Source organism: Drosophila virilis, chromosome 4, assembly GCF_030788295.1.
Source record: "Drosophila virilis strain 15010-1051.87 chromosome 4, Dvir_AGI_RSII-ME, whole genome shotgun sequence".
Taxonomy (NCBI): Eukaryota; Metazoa; Arthropoda; class Insecta; order Diptera; family Drosophilidae; genus Drosophila; species Drosophila virilis.
The window spans coordinates 6,318,642-6,339,829 of NC_091546.1; the positions used below are offsets into that span (position 1 = coordinate 6,318,642).

General features: G+C 37.4%; 2 protein-coding genes across 17 annotated transcripts in view; one reads left to right on the top strand and one right to left on the bottom strand.

Annotated features, from left to right (window-relative positions):
- LOC26531773 (uncharacterized) overlaps positions 1 to 21,188 on the bottom strand; it is a 255,554-nt gene that overhangs the window by 100,792 nt on the left and 133,574 nt on the right. The window lies entirely within an intron of this gene.
- Positions 1 to 21,188, top strand: part of CadN (neural cadherin) — a 182,174-nt gene that overhangs the window by 84,970 nt on the left and 76,016 nt on the right. For 5 of the 9 annotated variants that reach the window (XM_070209145.1, XM_032438471.2, XM_032438473.2 and 2 more), the window contains 9 exons: positions 1,887 to 2,337; positions 2,677 to 2,893; positions 3,439 to 4,224; positions 5,152 to 5,385; positions 5,454 to 5,645; positions 9,850 to 10,040; positions 14,041 to 14,230; positions 16,587 to 16,769; positions 18,211 to 18,397. In XM_070209145.1, the coding sequence (XP_070065246.1) occupies positions 1,887 to 2,337; positions 2,677 to 2,893; positions 3,439 to 4,224; positions 5,152 to 5,385; positions 5,454 to 5,645; positions 9,850 to 10,040; positions 14,041 to 14,230; positions 16,587 to 16,769; positions 18,211 to 18,397 (2,631 nt within the window). Of the gene's footprint in view, positions 1 to 1,886; positions 2,338 to 2,676; positions 2,894 to 3,438; positions 4,225 to 5,151; positions 5,386 to 5,453; positions 5,646 to 7,944; positions 8,136 to 9,849; positions 10,041 to 14,040; positions 14,231 to 16,586; positions 16,770 to 18,210; positions 18,398 to 21,188 lie in introns of all 9 variants that reach the window. The other 4 variants (XM_032438472.2, XM_032438474.2, XM_032438477.2 and 1 more) reach the window with 1 other exon arrangement.

The following is a 21,188-nucleotide window of genomic DNA, read 5'->3' on the forward strand; positions in this document are numbered from 1 at the left end:
CTTTCATTTATGTATTTGGTGTTATTTAAATCTTCAACTTTACCTGCACCGCTGAATAAGCCATAGAAAAGCGTTGCCAACAATGCCAAAGCTGGCAAATAGCAAAACTTGGCTGAAATGCAAAAGTGGCAGTTGCCAAGATGCCGCAAGGCTGCACTCATTCCCTCCTCCTCTGCAGGCACACACACACTTTGTTGCATTTTTGTGCAATCTGTTGAGCATATATCTGCATACATATATATGCATACACATATTTTTCATATGCATATATATACCTTTTTTGGCAGTCGCATTTCCTTTGCTTCTTAACATGTCTCTATTTGACGCGATTCTGGTCGCATCCTTTTTTTTCGAGCTTAATATTTGCCTGTCCAAAAAAAGGGGTATCCTGTTCTTTGTTGAAGGGCGCACTTTGTACCTGTTTACAATTCACTTTGCTGCACTTGAGAAATTACACATGCTACGCCCATTTTTCTGACGCCCTTGTACATTTTTCTTTTGCTTTTATTGCGCTCAAATTTCATTCTGGGTTTGCTGCTCAGACCTGGGGCTCGCTAGGCAAAGGGCAAGTAAATCGCCTGTCTTATTTGTCTACCACTACACTCTACACACCCATAGACGTTCCACATACACACATACATTCAGCCGCACACACTTCACCCACACACACACTCATAGCAACACACGCTTTTAAAAAGCGCCAGCGTCAGCATTGGGGTTCCTTTTGGATCCTTTTGTAGGGCTGCCTTGTTGTTGTTGTTGCTGTGGTTGTTGTTGTTCTTGTTGTTGTTGCTATTGTTGCTGTTTGCGCTAACCAACAACAACAACATGATTGGTATTTTCCGCTGCAGACATTTTGCAAAGGTAGCTAAGCCGACCCCCCGTTTCATTTTCTCTTTTTTATTTTATTTTATTTTATTTTTTTATGCCGACAGGCGGCTCTTTTATTGATTTTATTTTTTCAAGCTGTTCATTTTTGTGTACTTGCATTTTTTAAGCATTTTTACAGCTGAGGTCGGGGGTCAAAAAAAATGAAATTAGCAAGTTTTGTGCAATTTTAAGCGTAATTTGCTATTAAATTGAAACCTGTTTCAGACATATTCCAGGAATTCAAGACTAAAGAAAAGTGCACATAGTAAAGCAGCAATTTTACATAAGAGGGGAAATTCGATTTTAGAAAGCGATTCCGTCTTCAATTTCTAGGTTTATATTACCTTAAGACTATGTAAGTTTTGTGGTATATGCATATTATTTGGAAAATAGTCTTAATAATATGAATTAAATTTATATTTTGCGTCGAATGTCAGAGTCAAGCATATATATGTATGTGTGCAGAGCGTTAGGGGGATAGCTTAGAAAAATAGTTGTATATATAAATATAAGAATATACAGATGTATAAATTTATATATATAGAAGTATCTCGACAAACATACTAGTTGTGATATTTCAGAAGCTCATGAGACTTTCGCACTTGTGCAAAATTTCGAATAATTAGCTTTGGGGCACAACTGGAACATGCTGCCTTGGACTTATTTTTCAGCTCATTGCATTTACATTTGGCTTAAGTGAAATTCGAGCGCTTTAAATTTCCACGCGACGACAGTGGCTAGCCGCCTTTTGTTTTATTTTGGGGTAGGAGGTTTTGCAAATTTTGCATAGACTGTCCCCGCGCTCTGTTCCGTTTTCCCTTGACTAAACCAACTATCCATTAGTTTAATAACAATGGCTGCAACCGAAAGCAAACTTTTCGCTAGCCACAATACAGTGTGCCCGAAATGTGTGCATATGCATATGCAAAGTGCTCGCAACAAGACAAACAAAATGCTGAGCACCAAAATTGCGACTCTTTTGTTTTCATATACAAATTTTTGCTTTGCACTTGCAGCTGGCATCAAGTATACGGACAACCAGCGCGTAATTATCCTGGTAAAGGATGTTAATGACGAGCCGCCCTACTTCATCAATCGACCGCTGCCGATGCAGGCGGTGGTTCAGCTAAATGCACCGCCCAATACGCCAGTATTTACGCTGCAGGCACGCGATCCGGACACGGATCATAATATACATTATTTCATAGTGCGCGATCGCACGGGCGGACGTTTCGAAGTGGACGAACGTTCGGGCGTGGTGCGCACCCGGGGCACAGATCTCTTCCAGCTGGACATGGAATATGTGCTGTATGTGAAGGCGGAGGATCAAAATGGCAAGGTGGATGATCGTCGATTCCAAAGTACGCCCGAGGAACGTCTATCGATTGTGGGCGGCAAACGGGCGCCACAATTCTATATGCCCGGCTACGAGGCCGAGATACCCGAGAATCAGAAAAAGGACTCCGAGTAAGTAGGGTCGGGATGGCATGGAATATAAATATAGATATATGTATATGCAAATCCATATGTACGAACTGCCAATAAAAGTTATGCGAATTAGAGCACGACAATGTCTGGGCTCGCTCATTGAAATTCCCATGGCAAACAAACAACTGTCAAAAGGCAGTCGAGCGAGTGACAGACGGACGGCAACCCTGGCAACCCTGGCAGCCCGTCGTAGCCTCGCCTCTATAATATATGCATGCATTTTACATATATGACAGCCACAAACTTCATTCGCTAACTGTCACACATCCGCACGCTCCTCTGTGGCCTGTCTTCTTCTCCGTTTTTTTTTTTTTACAGCATCATTTCGGTTAAGGCCAAATCCTTTGCGGACCGTGAAATACGCTATACGCTGAAGGCGCAGGGACAGGGCGCCGGCACCTTTAACATCGGACCCTCATCGGGCATTGTCAAGCTGGCAAAGGAGCTGGACTTTGAGGACCTGCGACAGCCGCATGTCTATACACTGATTGTGACAGCCACCGAGGATTCCGGCGGCTTCTCCACATCCGTTGAGGTAATGTTTCAAAGATAAAATGAACAAATAAGTAAGCGTAGAAGTCGGCAGTATCCGGCTAGGAGATACCCCGAACCCTGCTTTTGTATTGTAAGATATTGCTGAAAATCGGTGCTTTGAGTCCGACCATTATGGAATTTGTGTGTTCATACCAAATCAAGGAAATGGGCCGGAGTTATCCGAGAAGTGAAGTACTGAAAATTTGTATATACAAATACGACAACCTATAGCAAGTTTGGTTTATTTTACTCTCCTAGTTCTTATCTTATGTTTAAAAGCCCAATGTAAGAATTGATTTTCATCGTGTATGGTGCGTAAGAGAATGTATATTTCAAATTTCTAGTCTCCAATTCTTGCGCTTATATAGACGAACAGACGGACTTTACTGGCTGGGTTTTTATCTTGTTCTCTGTCCAAGAATATTTATATTTGATGCCGTAAGAGACGCTTTCTTTGCCTCTTACTTAAATTATCATCAAAAAAATAAATTTACTATTTATACCGAACAAAAAAGGAAAATATAATAATATATCCTTCAACTGCAGCTCACCATACGCGTCACGGATGTCAATGACAATGCGCCCAAGTTTGAGCTGCCCGATTATCAGGCGCACAATGTGGACGAGGATATACCGCTGGGCACCAGCATATTGCGCGTTAAGGCCATGGATGCCGATTCGGGCGCCAATGCTGAGATTGAGTATCTTGTCTCGGATGATCATTTTGCTGTCGACTCCAATGGCATCATTGTGAACAACAAGCAGCTCGATGCGGACAACAACAATGCATACTATGAGTTTATTGTCACCGCCAAGGATAAGGGTGAGCCGGCCAAGTCGGGCACCGCAACCGTGCGTGTCTATACCAAGAACAAGAACGACGAGGAGCCCAAGTTCTCACAACAGGTGTACACGCCCAATGTGGATGAGAATGCCGGTCCGAATACTTTGGTTACCACTGTGGTCGCCTCCGATAAGGATGGCGATAATGTGCGCTTCGGTTTCGTTGGCGGCGGCACCTCCTCCGGCCAGTTTGTCATCGAGGACATTACGGGTGTCATACGGCTGCATAACAAGGCCATCTCACTGGATCGCGACAAGTACGAGCTGAATGTGACCGCCATGGATGATGGTTCCTGTTGTGTCAACGGCGATCAGACCATACACACCTCAACGGCTGTTGTTGTCGTCTTTATCACCGATGTCAATGATAATAAGCCGGTGTTTAAGGATTGCGGTACCTACTATCCCAAGGTGGAGGAAGGTGCGCCCAATGGCAGTCCAGTCATTAAGGTTGTGGCCACCGATGAGGACAAGGGCGTCAATGGACAGGTAAGCGCACGGCTCAAAGCTCAATATCAATCGATATTATTGCTGCGATGGTTTATAATAAAGAGAGTCGCAATAAATCGGTGTTATCGAGAGCAAAGCAATACTTGCATTTCTCGATTACACAATAAGTCGTTAATTTTAATGAACGATAGTTTGTCAACGCATTCGATTGTGTTTTGCATCATTTTGATATTTTGATAATACACTCAATAAATAGAATAATCGATACTTAGCCCCGTTGATGGAGCTTGACTAATCGATAGTTTCTCTTTCTCAGTCTGTTGCTTGTTTTAAAACTGAAACCTCTGCAGCACTGACAATATTAATCGCTTTCCCACACTACACGATATTTGATAGTCACGCTAATAAGTACTAAAGTATATGGACACAATTTCTAGCCGAAAGAAGCCTTTAAGAGCTGGAAAACTTCAAAGCTTAAATAATCGACAGTCGCCATCGATAGTTGCATTTGGAAACTTACCGAATACAAAGCAAAAATGTAGAAAAACATTATTATCATATAATATGATTGGCGTAGTCTAGCATTATTAACAAAATATTATTTAAATATTTAAAAGTAATTTAATCCCCTAGCAATTTACAGTGCTTGAATACCCCCAATAGTTTTTATTTGGGTAGTGCATTTTTACTAAGGCTGCAATTATGAGCGCCTGCTCTTAATTAGGGGTTTGTGACTTTTGGGCCATTCACCAGCACGTTTATGCCAAATAGTATTAATGGCGCGAGTGCGAGAGATTTCGTGTCAAGATTTTGAGCAGAGTTGCCACGCTCAAGTTCAATGCACTTAAAAAAAGGCAGGCGAGCGATGTTGCATGTCGTGCGCCGGTGTGGCAACGCCTCGCAGAGGCTATAATCACAATTGTGTCAATCATTAAGTAATTTTGCATGTTCTTTGTCGCCCGTCAGGTTAAATACTCGATTGTACAGCAACCGAATCAAAAGGGCACCAAATTCACAGTGGACGAGGAAACTGGCGAAGTGTCCACCAACAAAGTGTTCGATCGTGAGGGCGACGATGGTAAATTCGTCTCCGTGACGGTAAAGGCAACTGATCAGGGAGATCCCAGCTTAGAGGGTGTCTGTTCTTTTACCGTGGAGATAACCGATGTCAATGATAATCCGCCACTATTCGATCGTCAGGTGAGCTAACCCAGCTGAAAGCTCAATTGATGATTGGAGTTTTCAATGTTTGTTCCACTCCCTTGCAGAAATATGTGGAGAATGTTAAACAGGACGCCAGCATTGGCACCAACATACTGCGTGTCTCGGCCTCCGATGAGGATGCGGACAATAATGGCGCCATTGTTTATAGCCTGAGCGCGCCCTTCAACCCCAACGATCTGGAATATTTCGATATACAAGCCGAATCTGGTTGGATAGTGCTCAAGAAGCCGCTTGACGTAAGTGTTTGTTTTCCCATTCTATCATGTTCTTGCATTTGTTACCATTTCTTAAGTTTGCGAACCCAATTAACCAAGTTTTATGTTTGTACTTACAAAAGAGAAAACAAAACAATATGAAAAGAAAATTGAAAATATTTTCATTTCCTTTACTAACTAACAATCCAAAACTGAAGCGCTTAGCGCTGCCAGAGTTTCATAAAGTCAGAGTTATCGCGGCTTGCTAGCTAGCAGAAGTTTAAGAATTCAGTTCTAATTATTATTTCAACTGCACCTTTCTTTTGTTTAAGAGACTTTGTGCAAAGCCCTTCCGCAAAACTTTTAGGACGGCTATCAATTGATTTTTTCATTTTTTTTATTGATAGCCCAAAACGAATTCGATGTGAAATGCAGTGCAAGTTTTTTTGTCACATTCGAAAAGAAAAGAGAGATAATAAAAAATCACGCAAACTACATATAAGAAATGCCATATATGCCATATATAAGCGCTTTTATATACTATTTTTAGTTAGTTTTCTATTATTTGTACTTTTTTTTTGTTTAGTTTATAGTGCGTAATTGGCCCAATAATGAAAACTTGCATATAAGTAAAAATGCCAAGCGAATTGATTTTTAACATTTTTTGAAACAAATCAACAAAAACACAACGAAAATACAAATGGTATTAAAATGGGTACGCCGGGTAAATTTAGTTGGACAAAATGGAGCATTATGTAAAAAAAAAGCTTTTAACTGCCAGCTGCTGCTTTTATTTTTGTGGTGTTAGGTTTCTAGGCTTAAGCAAATGTAAAACAAAAAAAAAAAAAAAACAAATACTACACAGGTTTTATAAACTAGCCCCTACAAAAACGATCACGCCTATTTTTGAGCATCGTTGTGCAATTTTTGATGGCTAAAAAAAGAAAATCTTTTAAAAACAAATCATAAAACTACATAACAATTTTTTCAAATGTAGCTTGATTTTGTATGCCAACTTTTTTTTTATTTACTTTACTTTTTGCTAACCCTACAAAATCCCAACAACAAACCCAAATTAATATAAATATAAAAAAATATAAAAAAACCCCCTAAATTAGCAAAACGTTTTTTGTCGAGACTATGCGAATTTTTGAAGGTCTCTTGCTGACAGCTGCAAATATATTTGATTTTTTGATTTTAGCTAGATAATTTTTAAAATTCATATACAAGAAAATGTAAACATTTTGTTGCGCGCATTTTCGCATGCCCATGGAAAATGCGTCGTGTCCAACGTTCATATATATTTTTTTTGTGATATAATTAAACATCAAAACATCTATATGATAGCAGGCGACGTTAATTTATTATATAATTTAACTGCACCTTTTACAATGTTTAATTTGTATAATTTTAAAATTATTTGCGAGTTCAGCTAATTGAGGCGAGTTAATGTTTCTGTTTCTTTTTCATTTACTATTTACATATGAAATGGTGTTATCGATACTGTTGTCAACAATTTAGGGTTGTTATCCTGTAAGTAATTGATTCTTTCTAAAATACATAAATCTAAATGAAGTGTCTGTTATAATTTGCTGTTATACTGTGCTAACCCGGCAACAAATCGATTTGCTCACCAATTTGTAAGCTAACCTCAAAATGAAACTAACTTTCTGTGCTCGCACAGATACTGAATACTTCATGTTGTACATAATCATTATATATCTGGTTTTATCTGGCATCTTTCAAGGGAACTCCAAACAAGTACTAAAATAAAATCTGTCTAGTCCTTTTAGTGAGCAATTCTTCAACGTAAATTTTCCAACGCACTTCATCAGATTGTTCTCAGTTTCTCTTAACCAAAGCAAGAGATAGTCTCGTCAAAATATGCAAAATATAAAATTTAAATGAAATCCCATGCCAATTAAATATTATTAAATTTAAATATGTTTGTCTTAAATCTCCCAAGTAAAGCCTGCCTGTACGTTACATATCCTTGCTTATCCCTAGTGATAGCTTTATTTTAATTTCTCCCAAACTTTTCTTGATTTCTAAGTATTGATTTTCATTTTCATTTCACTTATAATTTATATATATTTATAATGAAATGCTAAATTTCAAACATAAACTGTTAAACTGTAACGACAACGATGCCATTCAAATACGTAATCGTAACGTAATACGCACACAACGTTAACCCGATACACAAACCAAATACGACCCAAACTAACAAACAACGCGTTTTTAACATATCGGCTAACATTTGGCTGTTGACTCAATACCACTGCTACATTTCACATATTCAATCAATGAATCAATCAAAACTCAATCGATCAATCAACAGCGCGATCGTTATCGCCTGCGCGTGCGCGCCTCAGATCGTGGCGACCCGCCCTCATATGCCGATGTCGATGTTGAGTTAGATGTCGTCGATCGCAATAATAAGCCGCCCATTTGGGATAAGAGCATTTATGGGCCGATCCATATTCGCGAGAATGTAACTGTGGGTACGGTTGTAACATCGGTTAAGGCAAGGTTTGTATAGCCAATACACTACACTACACTACACAACAAACAAAAATTAAGTACTACCACAGTTAACCCATACATACTAAGTAAATGAAGCAAGTTGAAGTTCCTAACAACAACAAAGCCTAACAGCTGTGAGCTTAACATAGTTAGTTATTCTTCTTATTTTATTTTTGAAATGTAACAGCATTTTGGCTAACATAGGCATAAGCTTCCGAGTTTGAATTCGTTTCATCGAGTTGCATTCGTTTGAGTAAGATTTTATCATACATAACATTAACATTGCTATGTTATAGCTAACAGTGGCAAACTGTGTCTTGGCTAAATGTGCTCAACGAACGAAATGTACTCGCTTAACGAAACTTTGCTCACTTAACGAACATAGCTTTAAGCTTGCCAGTACAAGTATTTTTAACATACGGTCTCTTTCTGTTACTGTCTCTCGTCTAACATAACGTTTACATTTTTAACTAAAATTTTACGATACAATATTTTTGTGGTCTATCGTAAAAGCTCAACATTTTTTTTCAACCATCAACAATGTCAAAAAAAAAATGTAAATTTGACACATTCGAAAAAATGTCTAAATGCCTATATTTATAGGCATCCAACAAATTGTGATAAACAAATTTCTAATGCTGTTGTTGGTGTTTGTTTTGAGCAAACTTTTTGTATGCCAACCTAATAAAGACGGTTGTCGGGTACTTTTGCATTTTGCTGCAACTCTCACCCACCTTACACATACCCATTGGAATTGCTTACCCAATGCTCTGACTTCTCTCCACCCTCTCAGTCAACAAACCCAAAAACACACGGTAAAATGCTTGAAATAACTGTGAAGTCTCGTTGCCACAAAATTCGGTGTTGGTTTTAATTGGGAAATTGAGAATCTAATTAAAATTGTATTTTATACACGGTTGCAGTATTAGTTTAAGAACTAGGAAACAACAAGGTAAATACGCTATATAACTGAAAATATATTTATATATATGTATTAACAAAGTGTTCAAAAATGTTAAAAAGCAATAGTCGAAAAACAACAAATTAAACAAAACCATATTCAAAAAAATATAAAGTATGCTAAAGAAAAATTGTACTACTCGAAATGCACAAAGCCCTTTTTAAGTTTCATTTGTTATGCATTTAGTTTCTATCATATCTGAAATACTCTATAAATAACAATTAATATATTTGTATTTATGCTCAAGTCAATTATTTCTAATATGTATGCGATTTTCAGTTACTGTCCAGAACAGCAACAACATTTTTTGTTTGTTTACATTTTGAAGGCTAGGGTCGAGACTTTATTTGATAAAAATAGAAATAAACTAGAAAAAATAATTTGCACTGCGTGAAAAAAAAAACCTTTTGAAAAAAGGCATAAAAATATACAAAGAAACCTTAACAGTTTCTAAAATTTTGATTTTTAAGTTTTAATGCTGGCTGTATTCTTCCACATAAATAAGGTGTTGGTTACGTGTATTCAAAACTTTTGATTTTTCGAAGAAAAAAAAACCTGTTGCTTCATTTTGTTTTCCAACAACAACAACTTTTTTTAAGACTAAAATTTTTTTGTATTTTGCATTTTTTCCTAAACTTTAACGACGCGTCTGTCTTTTTGCCAATGCTCGCTTGATTTTGAAACGTGCTTGTCTTTTTTGAAAAACCAACCAAAAAAAAAAAAACGAAAATCAAAAATGAATATGTATTCAAAAAACAGCGCGAGACATACAAATTAGAGGCGATGGCCCAAGACAAGGGCTATCCGCCATTATCGCGTACGGTCGAAGTACAGATCGATGTGGTCGATCGTGCCAACAATCCCCCCGTTTGGGACCATACCGTTTATGGGCCGATCTATGTCAAGGAAAATATGCCCGTTGGCGGCAAAGTCGTCTCGATCAAAGCCAGGTCTGTTAGTGCAATGTTTTACAAAACAAACAAAATAAAAACTCACTATAAGAAAATTGCCATACCATTTTGCTTAGTTACTTTTGATAAGCTACATTAATATTTACATTTTTTCATAGGTGTTTAGTTTTAGTTCTTGTAATCAAATCAAACCAAAAAAAAAAAAAAAGACTCAATCATTTTCATTGTCATTTTTCGGTTTTTGGTGTTGTTTCACGTAGTTGTCATTATTTTTTTATGTGTGTTCTGAATGTTGTTCTAGATATTTAGTCTACTCTCTTAGGCATTAAGAGTACTCTTGAGAGTTTGAAAATCAATTGAATTGAATATTAATTTATTTCAATTAAATTTCATTTTCGTACTCTCAACGAGTCATAGTTCCCTTTGCTCCCTATTATCCCATCACTATATATGCTGCACTCAAACCACAAGCACCAGTAAACACATTCCCCAAACTTAGAAATCCGCACAAATCACACGAAATGCACAATTTTTTATTTTTGTATAGACTGAGTACAAATCCAAGTTTTAACTCCGCAAAAGCTGTATATTAATCGGTATAAGCGTATGAATAATCACAATATTATAAGCATAAGAAGCTTGGGGGTTAATAACTAAAATGTAGCGAGAATTCCATGTAAATAAACTGTTGGCGCTTTAGTTTAGTTTAATGAAACGCAATTCCCACTGCTTGATGACCTTTGCTGATAAGCTGACGATTCCAATTTAAATTGGGGTCAAATGTTGCTGGCGCCCAGCGTGGGTGGCCACAATTGCCACTACTTGATGACCTTCACTGTTGATGAGCCGCCAGCTGCATTTTAAATTACCTGGCCAAAACCACTTTGACCCATGCCCAGTCCGTATACAAGTACTTTTCATATTCTGCAATGATCATAGACCTGAGAGATGGCGAGGGCTTCCGAATGTAAAGTTTATTTAAATAAAGTTTTGTTTTTCATAATTGCAATTAAAAACTTGAAGTAGCGCACTTAAATGACTTTTGGCTTGCAGTACGCTTCTTAGCCTGTTCTGTCGCCCTCTCTCTCTCTCTCTCTCTCTCTCTCGTTTCCTTTGGCTCTATCTCTCTCTACCTCTCTCTACCTCTCCCTCTCTCTCCCTCTCTCTGTCTCTCAGGGCAGCATTAACATAACGAATAGAGTTTTATCCTCGTGGCAAGCCAACCACATGGCTCTGACGTTTTAATTATGCGTCAGTTTGCGGCCAGTGGCAGTCAGTACTTTTTTTCCCAGTCTCCATTTTACTTTCTTTTATTTTTTTTTTTTATTACTTGTTTAATTTTTTTTATTGTTAGCACTAAAAGCAATGCACTTAAAGCGTTCTTAACCCAAACGCGCTTCTGGCGCATATTGCACATACGCACCATGGCGCATCGGCCACAAATTATTGCACCAACTGCATCCACCTTGCTACAGTTAGTTTAGTGCTGTCTAAGTAAATTTCATTTATATGCTAAGTATTTAGGAAATTGCCAACTATTAAACGTGCTTGGGCTTACGTTACGACGTTTCGGTTTTCTTACGTTACGTTGAGCTCGTGTAAAATACGTTTTTTATTTTCTTACTTTTCTGTTTGTTATTACTTTACTTGTTTTACTTGTGTTTCGTTTTATTCCTTTTTGCAATTATCTTGTCCCAGCACAAAATTGTCAACTTTTTATATTACTCTATATATATATATATAAAATAGATATATATTTGTGTGTGCGTGTGCGAGTGTTTGTATAGCCAAGATGCTATTAAGCAAGCCGTCTGCCAAAGGAAGCTGCGTGCAAGCGGAACAACATGGGCTGCGTTTTCAAGTGCGCGTATCTCATAATAAATGTGTTTGTTGTCGTTGTTTGTCATTGTTGTTGGTGTTGCTGTTGTTGTTGTTGTCTCAGTGCGCTTAATGCGCACACTGTCAAGTGTTTGCCGAGTGTAACGTGCATTTAAGCAGGCAACAAGAACAACAACAACAACAACAACCACAACAACAGCGATGCGCGTTAAGGTAAAAAACTAGGGTCACACTTAACAGCAGAACTTAACGATAAATGTTAGCCGCATAGAAGCTGTAGTATAGAGTGTTATACTGCTTATTGAGTGTATATATATACTCTGTTCAGCAAGTAAAAATAAGTATATTGGCTTTGTGAAAATGTTCGATCAGTCCGCTTTTTTGACTCTCTCTCTCTATTTAAGCTGTCTTGGAGAATATTTTAGGATTATTTTTGCCATGCCTACCAGGCATATACATATACCTGTATGTACACTAAATCTCCCACAGTTTTAGATCTACTCATTAGCTTAGCAGGTCGACTTCTGATGATCTCCAAAGATTGTTTCCTCTCAAATGCCTCAAAATGCCCAACAGTATACAAATCTTTATTTCCCAATGACACAGCCGAAAAGCTGTTGTCTTGGGCTTACACTTTTGCAGCACAAATTTTCTTCGATCTATTTGAAGCTTTTATCACACTGTGAACAGAGTATTGAGCTGTCGGACTGATTCGATTGCAAGGTTTTTACTTATTTTTGCCTTATGTTTACTTTCCATTTGACATTATATTCTGTATTTTAGCAACTAGCCCTGAATTACTATATATAGATAGCCATAGCGTGTTTAGGCGTTAACTGCAAACCAGGCGTATTATTCTCGTTAAATTAAAAACCCAAGTGCTCAGAAAACCAATTCAATAAATACACAAAATACACTGAAAATGTTTCCACAAAATTAGTTTTGATTTTGCAATACAAACGAACGATACCAATATATACATATATATATAAATATATATAATACACAAAAGAACACTCACAGCGAAAACGAAGGAAAACATTTCATGCAATTCACAAATTATTCCCAACCAAAAGCAAATCCCCAACCGAACCAAAAACACCTCACACATATTTTTTGCTACCGATTTTTTGCCATATATATCCGCCTTGTCCTTTCCCCATCATATTTATTTTGGCGCTCGCCCTTGGCAGCAACAATTTTGCGCAGTCTGACAGATTTCTTGCAATTTTTTAGGGCAGCTTCCAAAGTTTTTCTTTGCTTTTCCGTGTGTAATTTTTTTTCTTCCATTTTGGTCGCTTTTCTGTCAGCTGCAAGTGTTGTCCAAGTGCAAATAAAATTTATTTTTTGTTTGTTTGCTTCTTTAGCCTAATTTGTTTTTCATTATCTGCGCCTCGCCCACTGTACACAAAAAGCAAACAATCATCTGTCGGCCGTGTGTACTTCCCCCAAAATCCATGCCTCCACACACCCCCCACCTACCCTCGCCAGAGCTAACCAGTCTAGAATTCAGTCCAACAACTTTTTGACACTCGAATGGCAATTAAATGTTTTGAAGCCATTTTTTTTTGCGCCTTCTTATCTTTTTCTCTTCTTTTGCGTTTCCGTTTCGAGCTGAGAGTTTTTCTTGGCTTTTCCTGTTATTTCTTTTGGTTTATATTTGCACGAAAGACGCTCGCAAAAAGGAAATTCTCCAATTTGAGGCGCAATACTTTGCTTTTTTTTCGTGTGAAGCAATCGAAAGTCTTGAAAATACATTTTTGCTTTTCTTTTGTGTCATAAATCAAATTTTTGTATTTTGATATGTTGCATGCGAGTGTGCGAGTGTGTGTATGTGTGTGTGCGAGAGTGTGTGTGTGTGTGTTTGTGTGTGTGCGTGTCACTCACATATCTTGTAAACTTCATTTAGCTTCTACAACATACTGTTTATTTTTGCAAGGGCATTTAAGGAATTCTACAAATTCTTAATGCTTCTCAATACATTTTTTATGATCATCTAACTAAATACTTTATAATTTGTTTTTTGAAAAAGTTTAAAGTATTTCAACATCTGTAGCATAAACTCATAATTTCTATAAATAACCCATGTCATGTAGTTGAACTCTTTCTACACTAACAACTATCTCTGTAAATGAATGCCAACCAAAGCCATAGCTAATATATACTTAATATTTATTCCACCTGCCGCCAACGTCTGCAGTTCGGGCATTGAGGGCAATCCGACGGTTTTCTATAGATTAATGCCTGGGTCAACGGCACAGACGAACAAGTTTCATACGTTCTATCTGCAACAGAGACCGGACAATGGTGACACCTGGGCCGATATAAAGGTCAATCATCCGCTGGACTATGAGAGCATCAAGGAATACAATTTAACCATACGTGTGGAGGTAAGTGTGAACAGTTTTCAATTAAAACTTGTAAATCGTTTGCCTAAACAAACCCAAAAAAAAAAAAAAAAAAAAAAAACAAACAAAAAATCTAAGGAAAATAGCGGAAAAGCCAAAAAATCTACAAAGTTGTTCAAGTTTTCAAGTTCTGCTGCGCTCAATTAAGCGCTCAGCTTGAGCTGATGGCGGCGCGTGTGTTTGACTTTTGCATTTGAAAATGACTACGAAATACGTTTGTAATTATTTTATTTGAAAAGTTTTAATTACTTGCGCGACTTTGAGGCCACCTCGCGCCCGTGTCCGTGCCCAGCCCTTCGCTTCACAGCATGCAAATGCAGAGCGCATGCCAAGCAATTTGACTTTGAACAGAGTTCAGCTTGATTTAGTTCTGGCATGTGGCAATCGAGCAGCTGATTGACTGATTGACTGCCTGACTGGCTGGCTGTCAGTTCGCAGCGATTCTCAATTGAATTTCAAGCATGGCCCAAGTTTTAGCTCGAGCTCTCCAGCTTCAGTGCAGCTCATTAGTGCGACCATTCAGCTATGCTAAAATTATTGACAAATTGTTGCAGCTGCTCAATAAATTAAACATGACCAGAACTGGCGATGCGCTGCAGTAACAAATGCCACAAATGATGTGCCCGTTGCCCCCAAAGGCAAAGCACACAAACACATTTATATTTGTTGTGTGTGTGTGTGTGTGTGTGTGTGTGTGTGTGTGTGTGTGTGTGTGTGCTATTAAAATGCAATTGCATTCACATTTAATGCAGCTAATTAAATATCCCTCGACATTTCATTAGTATTTTCTTTTTTGCACACAGCAAATCTAATGCACAACACAGCGCTGGTTGTTGTCCTTTTTGTTGCCACAGCACAAATGTCAACGAAATATTCATATTAATTTTTAAGAGTTTTGCGGTCACTGCCCATGTTTAAATAAATTCTAAATAATATCAAATATTAATTAAAAAATGTATAACATTTTTTAAAAATGTTTTGCGGTTAACTACAAATGTTTGCATGGCTTCGAAAGGCATTTAAAATATTTATTAAATATTTGAACTAAAAATGTAGATATGTGCTTATTAAATGTTTAAAATTAAATGTTGCAAGTTGAGAGAGTTTATATAAATATACGCATCAGCCTGTTATTCGTTATGTTAACAGGCTTCATGCTAGCAAGCGTCATGTTAACAGGCATGTTGTGAACAGGCGTCATGTTAACTGGCATCGTGAAATGACACTCAACTATGAACGAACGTTTCATGTTACCCAACACTTTTACAATCACAGCTAAGCTACAATTTATGGAGAATTGAGTTAAATTCGATACATATATAGTTTCTAACAGTGCCTGTTATAAGTCTATCATTGCCCACATACTTGTTTGTGCGGCAAGTTTGAAGCACCACGCTCAATTGATATTTGAGATTTGTGTATTTATGCAAATCCCTCAGCAAATAGTTCGATTGCCTAATCAAACTTTGTCAAATTTTGCTGCTGCCTGCAGACTCTAATTAACTAGCAAACTAGCAGATACATATTTGCCCAATAACAAGATGGCAAAAATAAATAATTCATTTTGGAATTGGCTCAGCTCTCACTTTCTGTCACGTCTCTCTTTGTCTCCCCTACACTTGCGCATCGCCCTGTGATTGGGTTTCGTGTGCTGTCATTCACTGTAAACAAATGTTTCACATATGAGCATATCTTTGATTAATATACAAAATACAAGCAAATAAACATAGGTATTACTACAGTCATTGAGGGGTGGGTATTTCCCTTGGGCCGTCTGCGGTTCATTGGCAAATACAATGAAAATTGTGGATAACACAGCATTTGCCTTGATTGTGAGAAAAGTCTAATCAATTGCATAATAAGGCAGACGATGTGTTGATTGATAGCTTTTCCTCAATCAGTCAAAATTGGACTCTGTTTTACATGATCAAAAGTTTGCCACATTAAAATACCTTTAGGAGCAAACCGAAAAAAAATTATTTAAAGAAATTAAAAAAAAAAGGCGTATAAAATTAATGACATTAAATATTTTACAGCTTTGTTGACAGGATTCCGGAATCAGAATTTCCCTTTTTTTTACTTGCAAATGCATATTTTTGTTTTTTTTTTTTTTCAGCAAACGTTGCTTGGCATATTTAAATAAAAATGTGTTCAATTATTTCGTTTGCGTATTAAGAATGAAAATATTTGTACGTATTACGTACGTATATTATGTACTAATTAAAAGTGTGGACATGTTAAAATTTAAATTACATTTTTAAATATTTGAAGTGGCAGAATTTACAATTTTCCCTTTTTTTGCATTTTTTTCTTCTTCTTCTTTTTTGCAACATTACAGAACAACGGTGCCCAGCAATTGGCATCGGAAGCGACCGTTTACATAATGCTCGAGGATGTTAATGACGAAATACCGCTATTCACCGAACGCGAACAGGAAACGGTGCTGGAGGGCGAACCGATTGGCACCAAAGTGACACAAGTGAATGCCATTGACAAGGATGGCACATTCCCAAATAATCAGGTGAGCAATGCCGAGCGCGAATAAATTGAGTGAAGGTAGCGCATCCTTTTAGCCTGCCAGATACGATGATAAGAGGGCTGCGGCACGTAGCGGGTTAAGCAACGCCAGCTGCGGAAATGCCAGCCGATTGTTGGCAAATGAATGACTGTGTGAAGCATGAAGCTCGCGACACAAAAAAGCGACACAGAGAAGGGTTGCCAATTTGAGGGTGGATGCGCCAAAGTTTAAAGCGTCATTTGCTTAATGTGCTGTAAAACGCTTAAATTTCTAATGCCTTAACAGTTGAGCATGTTAAATGCCTGTTAACATTACATTACTAGCTACGTTGGATTAACACAGTTCTTTGGCCAAGTTAGACTTAACACAATTCCTTAACAGTCGAGCATGTTAAGTCAATGTTAACATAACATTATATAATGCAATTGTTCAACAGTTAAGAATGTTAAGTGCATGTTAACATTACATAGCCACTTAATTTTTAGAGCGTTACTTAACATAGAAATCTTCAAAAGAAACACAAGTTCTTCCTTAAATCACAATAGTCCGCATTGCAGTCTAACCGCAAGAATTTAATAATGTTTTACTTTAGAGCGGTACGCCTTTTTTTTAATTGTTTGTTTTTTTTTTTTTTACTTTTCTTTTTGCCGCTTCCGTCGCCTTTGGCTCATCTGGCAGCTGAGCTTATAAATGTCAAAGAGTTGCCACTCTTTTTTTGTGCTGCAGTATTTTCACACGCTCTTAAGTACACTAAGCCCTTAGTGAAAGTTCAAAGCGTAGAGCACAAGGCAAAAAAAAAGTCAAGAAAAAAAAAAACAGAGAACTAAGAAGATAAAAAAGAGGAAGACAAAAAGCGACCCACAGTCTGTGCCGTCCTTTATGCGTCTGACAGCAGACCTTGAGGGCAGGACGTGAAAGGGACGCCAAGGCCCGAAGCTTTACTCGCGATTATAATAATATGGTACTTGGCTGACTGGTAAATGGTAATGGGTAATGGGTAATGGGTAACTGGTAAATAGTAACTGGTAACTGGTAACTGGTAACTGCTAACTGGCCATGGCGATGTTGGACATTCTCTTGGCCACATTTCGTGTCCTGCAGCCAAGTAATTTGCATGTACGCGCAAAATGTCCGCACTAATTAGCGTTTTTCATTTATAGCCGCAGCTATACAGACACGACAAATTTGTTGCAAGACGGGGCGTCTGATTATCATTAACATCATCATCATCATCATCATCATCATTAGCAACAGCTAGCGCCCCTTTAATACGCCTTACAGTATTTAAAAGCTGCGCAGTTTTCGCTTGATTTAAATTCTTTGCAATTTCCTCTTTGAACTCGACATGTTTTAATTAACTTCCTGACAATTTTTGATTTGTCAACAAAATTTTATTATTATTTTTTTATTTTGTCTAACGTTTATGTATTGCATGTACTTGCAGGTCTACTACTACATCGTCGACTCGCCACGTAACGAGGGCAAAGAATTTTTTGAAATTAATTTGCAAAGCGGCGAAATCTTCACCAAAACCGTGTTCGACAGGGAGAAGAAGGGCGCCTACGCCCTCGAGGTAGAGGCACGCGATGGTGCGCCCTCTGCGCGGCCGAACAGCAATGGACCCAATTCAGGTAAGTGCCCCAACAATTCCCTGTTCATTCTCCATCAAATGCCGAACCTGTCGTTTGGCGCTGGTGTTCGTCTATCGTTAAAATTTTCATTTAAGCTTTTATGTAAATTTTCGGGTACACAGAATGAAACTTTGACTTCGTTGGGCTAGAGAAAATTAAATACTTGTGTGTTTGCATTGAAACCGATTGTCAGCTGTCCTTTAAGTTGCTGTAGATATATTTAGAAATCTGTTAAATATGCACTAGCTATCGATATAATTCGTCAAGCAATCAACTGTGGCATCTAAGGGATGTAATAATACGTGGACAAGAGGACCGGATGACTAGGATATGTTTATGTATTTATCCATATATAAATTATATACCCTTTAAAATATTGAAGCCAGGAGCTTTTAGCCAGCAGTTGTTGCTGTTGCTAAACATCCTGCTTGTCAACCGAAATTGGCAATAGGTTTTCTTCTCATTTTTCTGTTTTTGTTTTTGTTTCTGTTGCTGACATTTTGGCTATTTGCATTTGAGCGCAGCGTGTTTGCAGCATCCCAAATCGAATATCTACGACAAATATTGACCACGTGGGCAACCCAAATAGGTCACAGGCTGTGGCTAGTGTGTGTGCCTATGTGTGTGTGTGTGTGTGCGTGTGTGTATTTAGGCGAGTGCATTTTGGCTTTTATTGGACACGCAGTTGCCCACATTCGCGGGCTGCTGTTGGCAAATAAATTTGCATTTAACGAAAAACAGTTGCAAGCCAATATCATCAGCAGCAGCCACAAAATGCGTTTTATTTGAAATTGTTCAGTTAATAGATATTGGTCGGTTCAGTGTTGAAAAACGAGAGAGACAGTTCAATATGTTTATGAGCACTGCGAATATGCCCATAGCTTCTTCTTATCAACAAATAACACATTTCCACGCAATAATAAAAAGAAAATCATTTCAATATATTATTATTGATTTTTAATTAAATACACTGCGAGGCTAAACTAGTGTTGTAAAAAACTAAACAAATCCAAAATAAATATATATTTAAAAAAAATGTTATAGCATTCACGAAAGCGCATTTTATATTAATAACTGATAATTTTACACAAATTTTGCTGCCAAACAGTTTTCTGTGTGGTTGTTTTATTAAATTATGCGTGGAATAAATTACATTTCAATTTTAGTTTAAAGTTGAAAGTTTTTTCAAGATAATATCATAAAATTTAAATTGCAACTAATATATTTTTTTACTGCGCATTTGCGTAAGGTTGTACTTTTTTTTTCAATTTAATATTTCTATTCTTATATTTCAGTTTATTACATTGCCTCGTATTAAAAATCAATTCAAAATCGAATGTAGCTAAGTTCCTAAATGGTTTGTTTTTTGTACATAAAAACACAAAACTTTCCCTCTATTTATTTTAAACATTCCAATTTCAGTATGGTTATTACTAAAAAACATTCAAGGGCCATCTGTTGGTTTTCTAATTTCGGGATGGAACTTAAAAAATATATTAAAATATATATAAACTAAAAATCAGTTCCATATAACATGCATTGTGCGCCTGTGACAAGTGTTTGCCCATAAAATTGTGCGCTAAAAATAAACAATTAGGCGCTGGTATAAATGGCATCACACACACAGGCACACACACTCACACACACGCGCGCCCGCACACCCACACACATCGACAAATAGCAGTTTTCTCGTGTTTCATTTAGCTTTACTGATTTTTGGGCTAGTATTGTTATTCGCGGTATTTGCTGTTCATTAAAAATTGCCCCTGAAATGGCAATCAATTTTCTGTGTGCTTTGCTATACTTTTTCCTCATTTTTGTATTTTTGTATTTTCTATACATTGGGTATTTGTTTATTTTGCTCGTTTTGTGTTGTATTCCTTGTCTTTTTTTTATGTCCTTGCCAAGTGCTTTTCGATTGTTTAATATGTCGCTGAGCCGCACATAAGCGCTGCTAAATGGAAACGAAAGCGAAAACGAGTGGGAAAAAACGCGTAGCATACTTTTCCGCGCGCAACATTGAAAATGATGTGCAATCAACACGCGCCAAAGCCGGCAACAACGAGTCCACAGTCACAGGCTTTTGGCCATGAAAAGCGAGCACGAAAATTAAAAAGTTTTTCTGTTTTTCTGTTTGTTTGCGGCACTTTGTCGGCGAAGGGGCTCGACAGTTGGCTGGTTGGCTGCATGTAAATTACAACAGTTGTCGGACTAACCGAAGCTTACAAATATTGATACATATATTCGCACAACAGCAACAAAAAGTTGTGCATTGTGTGTGTACTGACTCTGAGGGGATAGCAGTTGGGGACGGAGGCGTGGCAACAGCTTGCGGCCCGCCAATTTTGTAGCAGCCGGATCGAAAAGCACGTAAGCTGTTGGCCGTTTCTCATAAGCTAGTTATAAACAGTTGTTAAATGATTGGGGTGTGTGCCATGAAATTCAAGCGGCAGATAGCCAAGAAATATGATAGCATTTTCCCTTTGCAAATTAACTGAAATTTGATAAGGAAACGGTCTGAAGAAGCAGCTATAAATATAAGAGCCTTTCGAGTGGAAATCCAGCTTATTTTCGACAAAGTATTGAGTCTTAAGATTAAAAGGATTTTATTACTAATTCCAAATTTGATTTGATTAAATTAAATTAAATTGATCTGATAATTAAGTTCATTTATTGGCAATTTTAATTTATATAATTTATATTGCTGCATATTTTTTCTGATTTTGTTTCTTGATTGATGAGAAAAGCCAACACTTTAAAGTGATTTTTTGTATTTGTTTGCTTTCGTTTT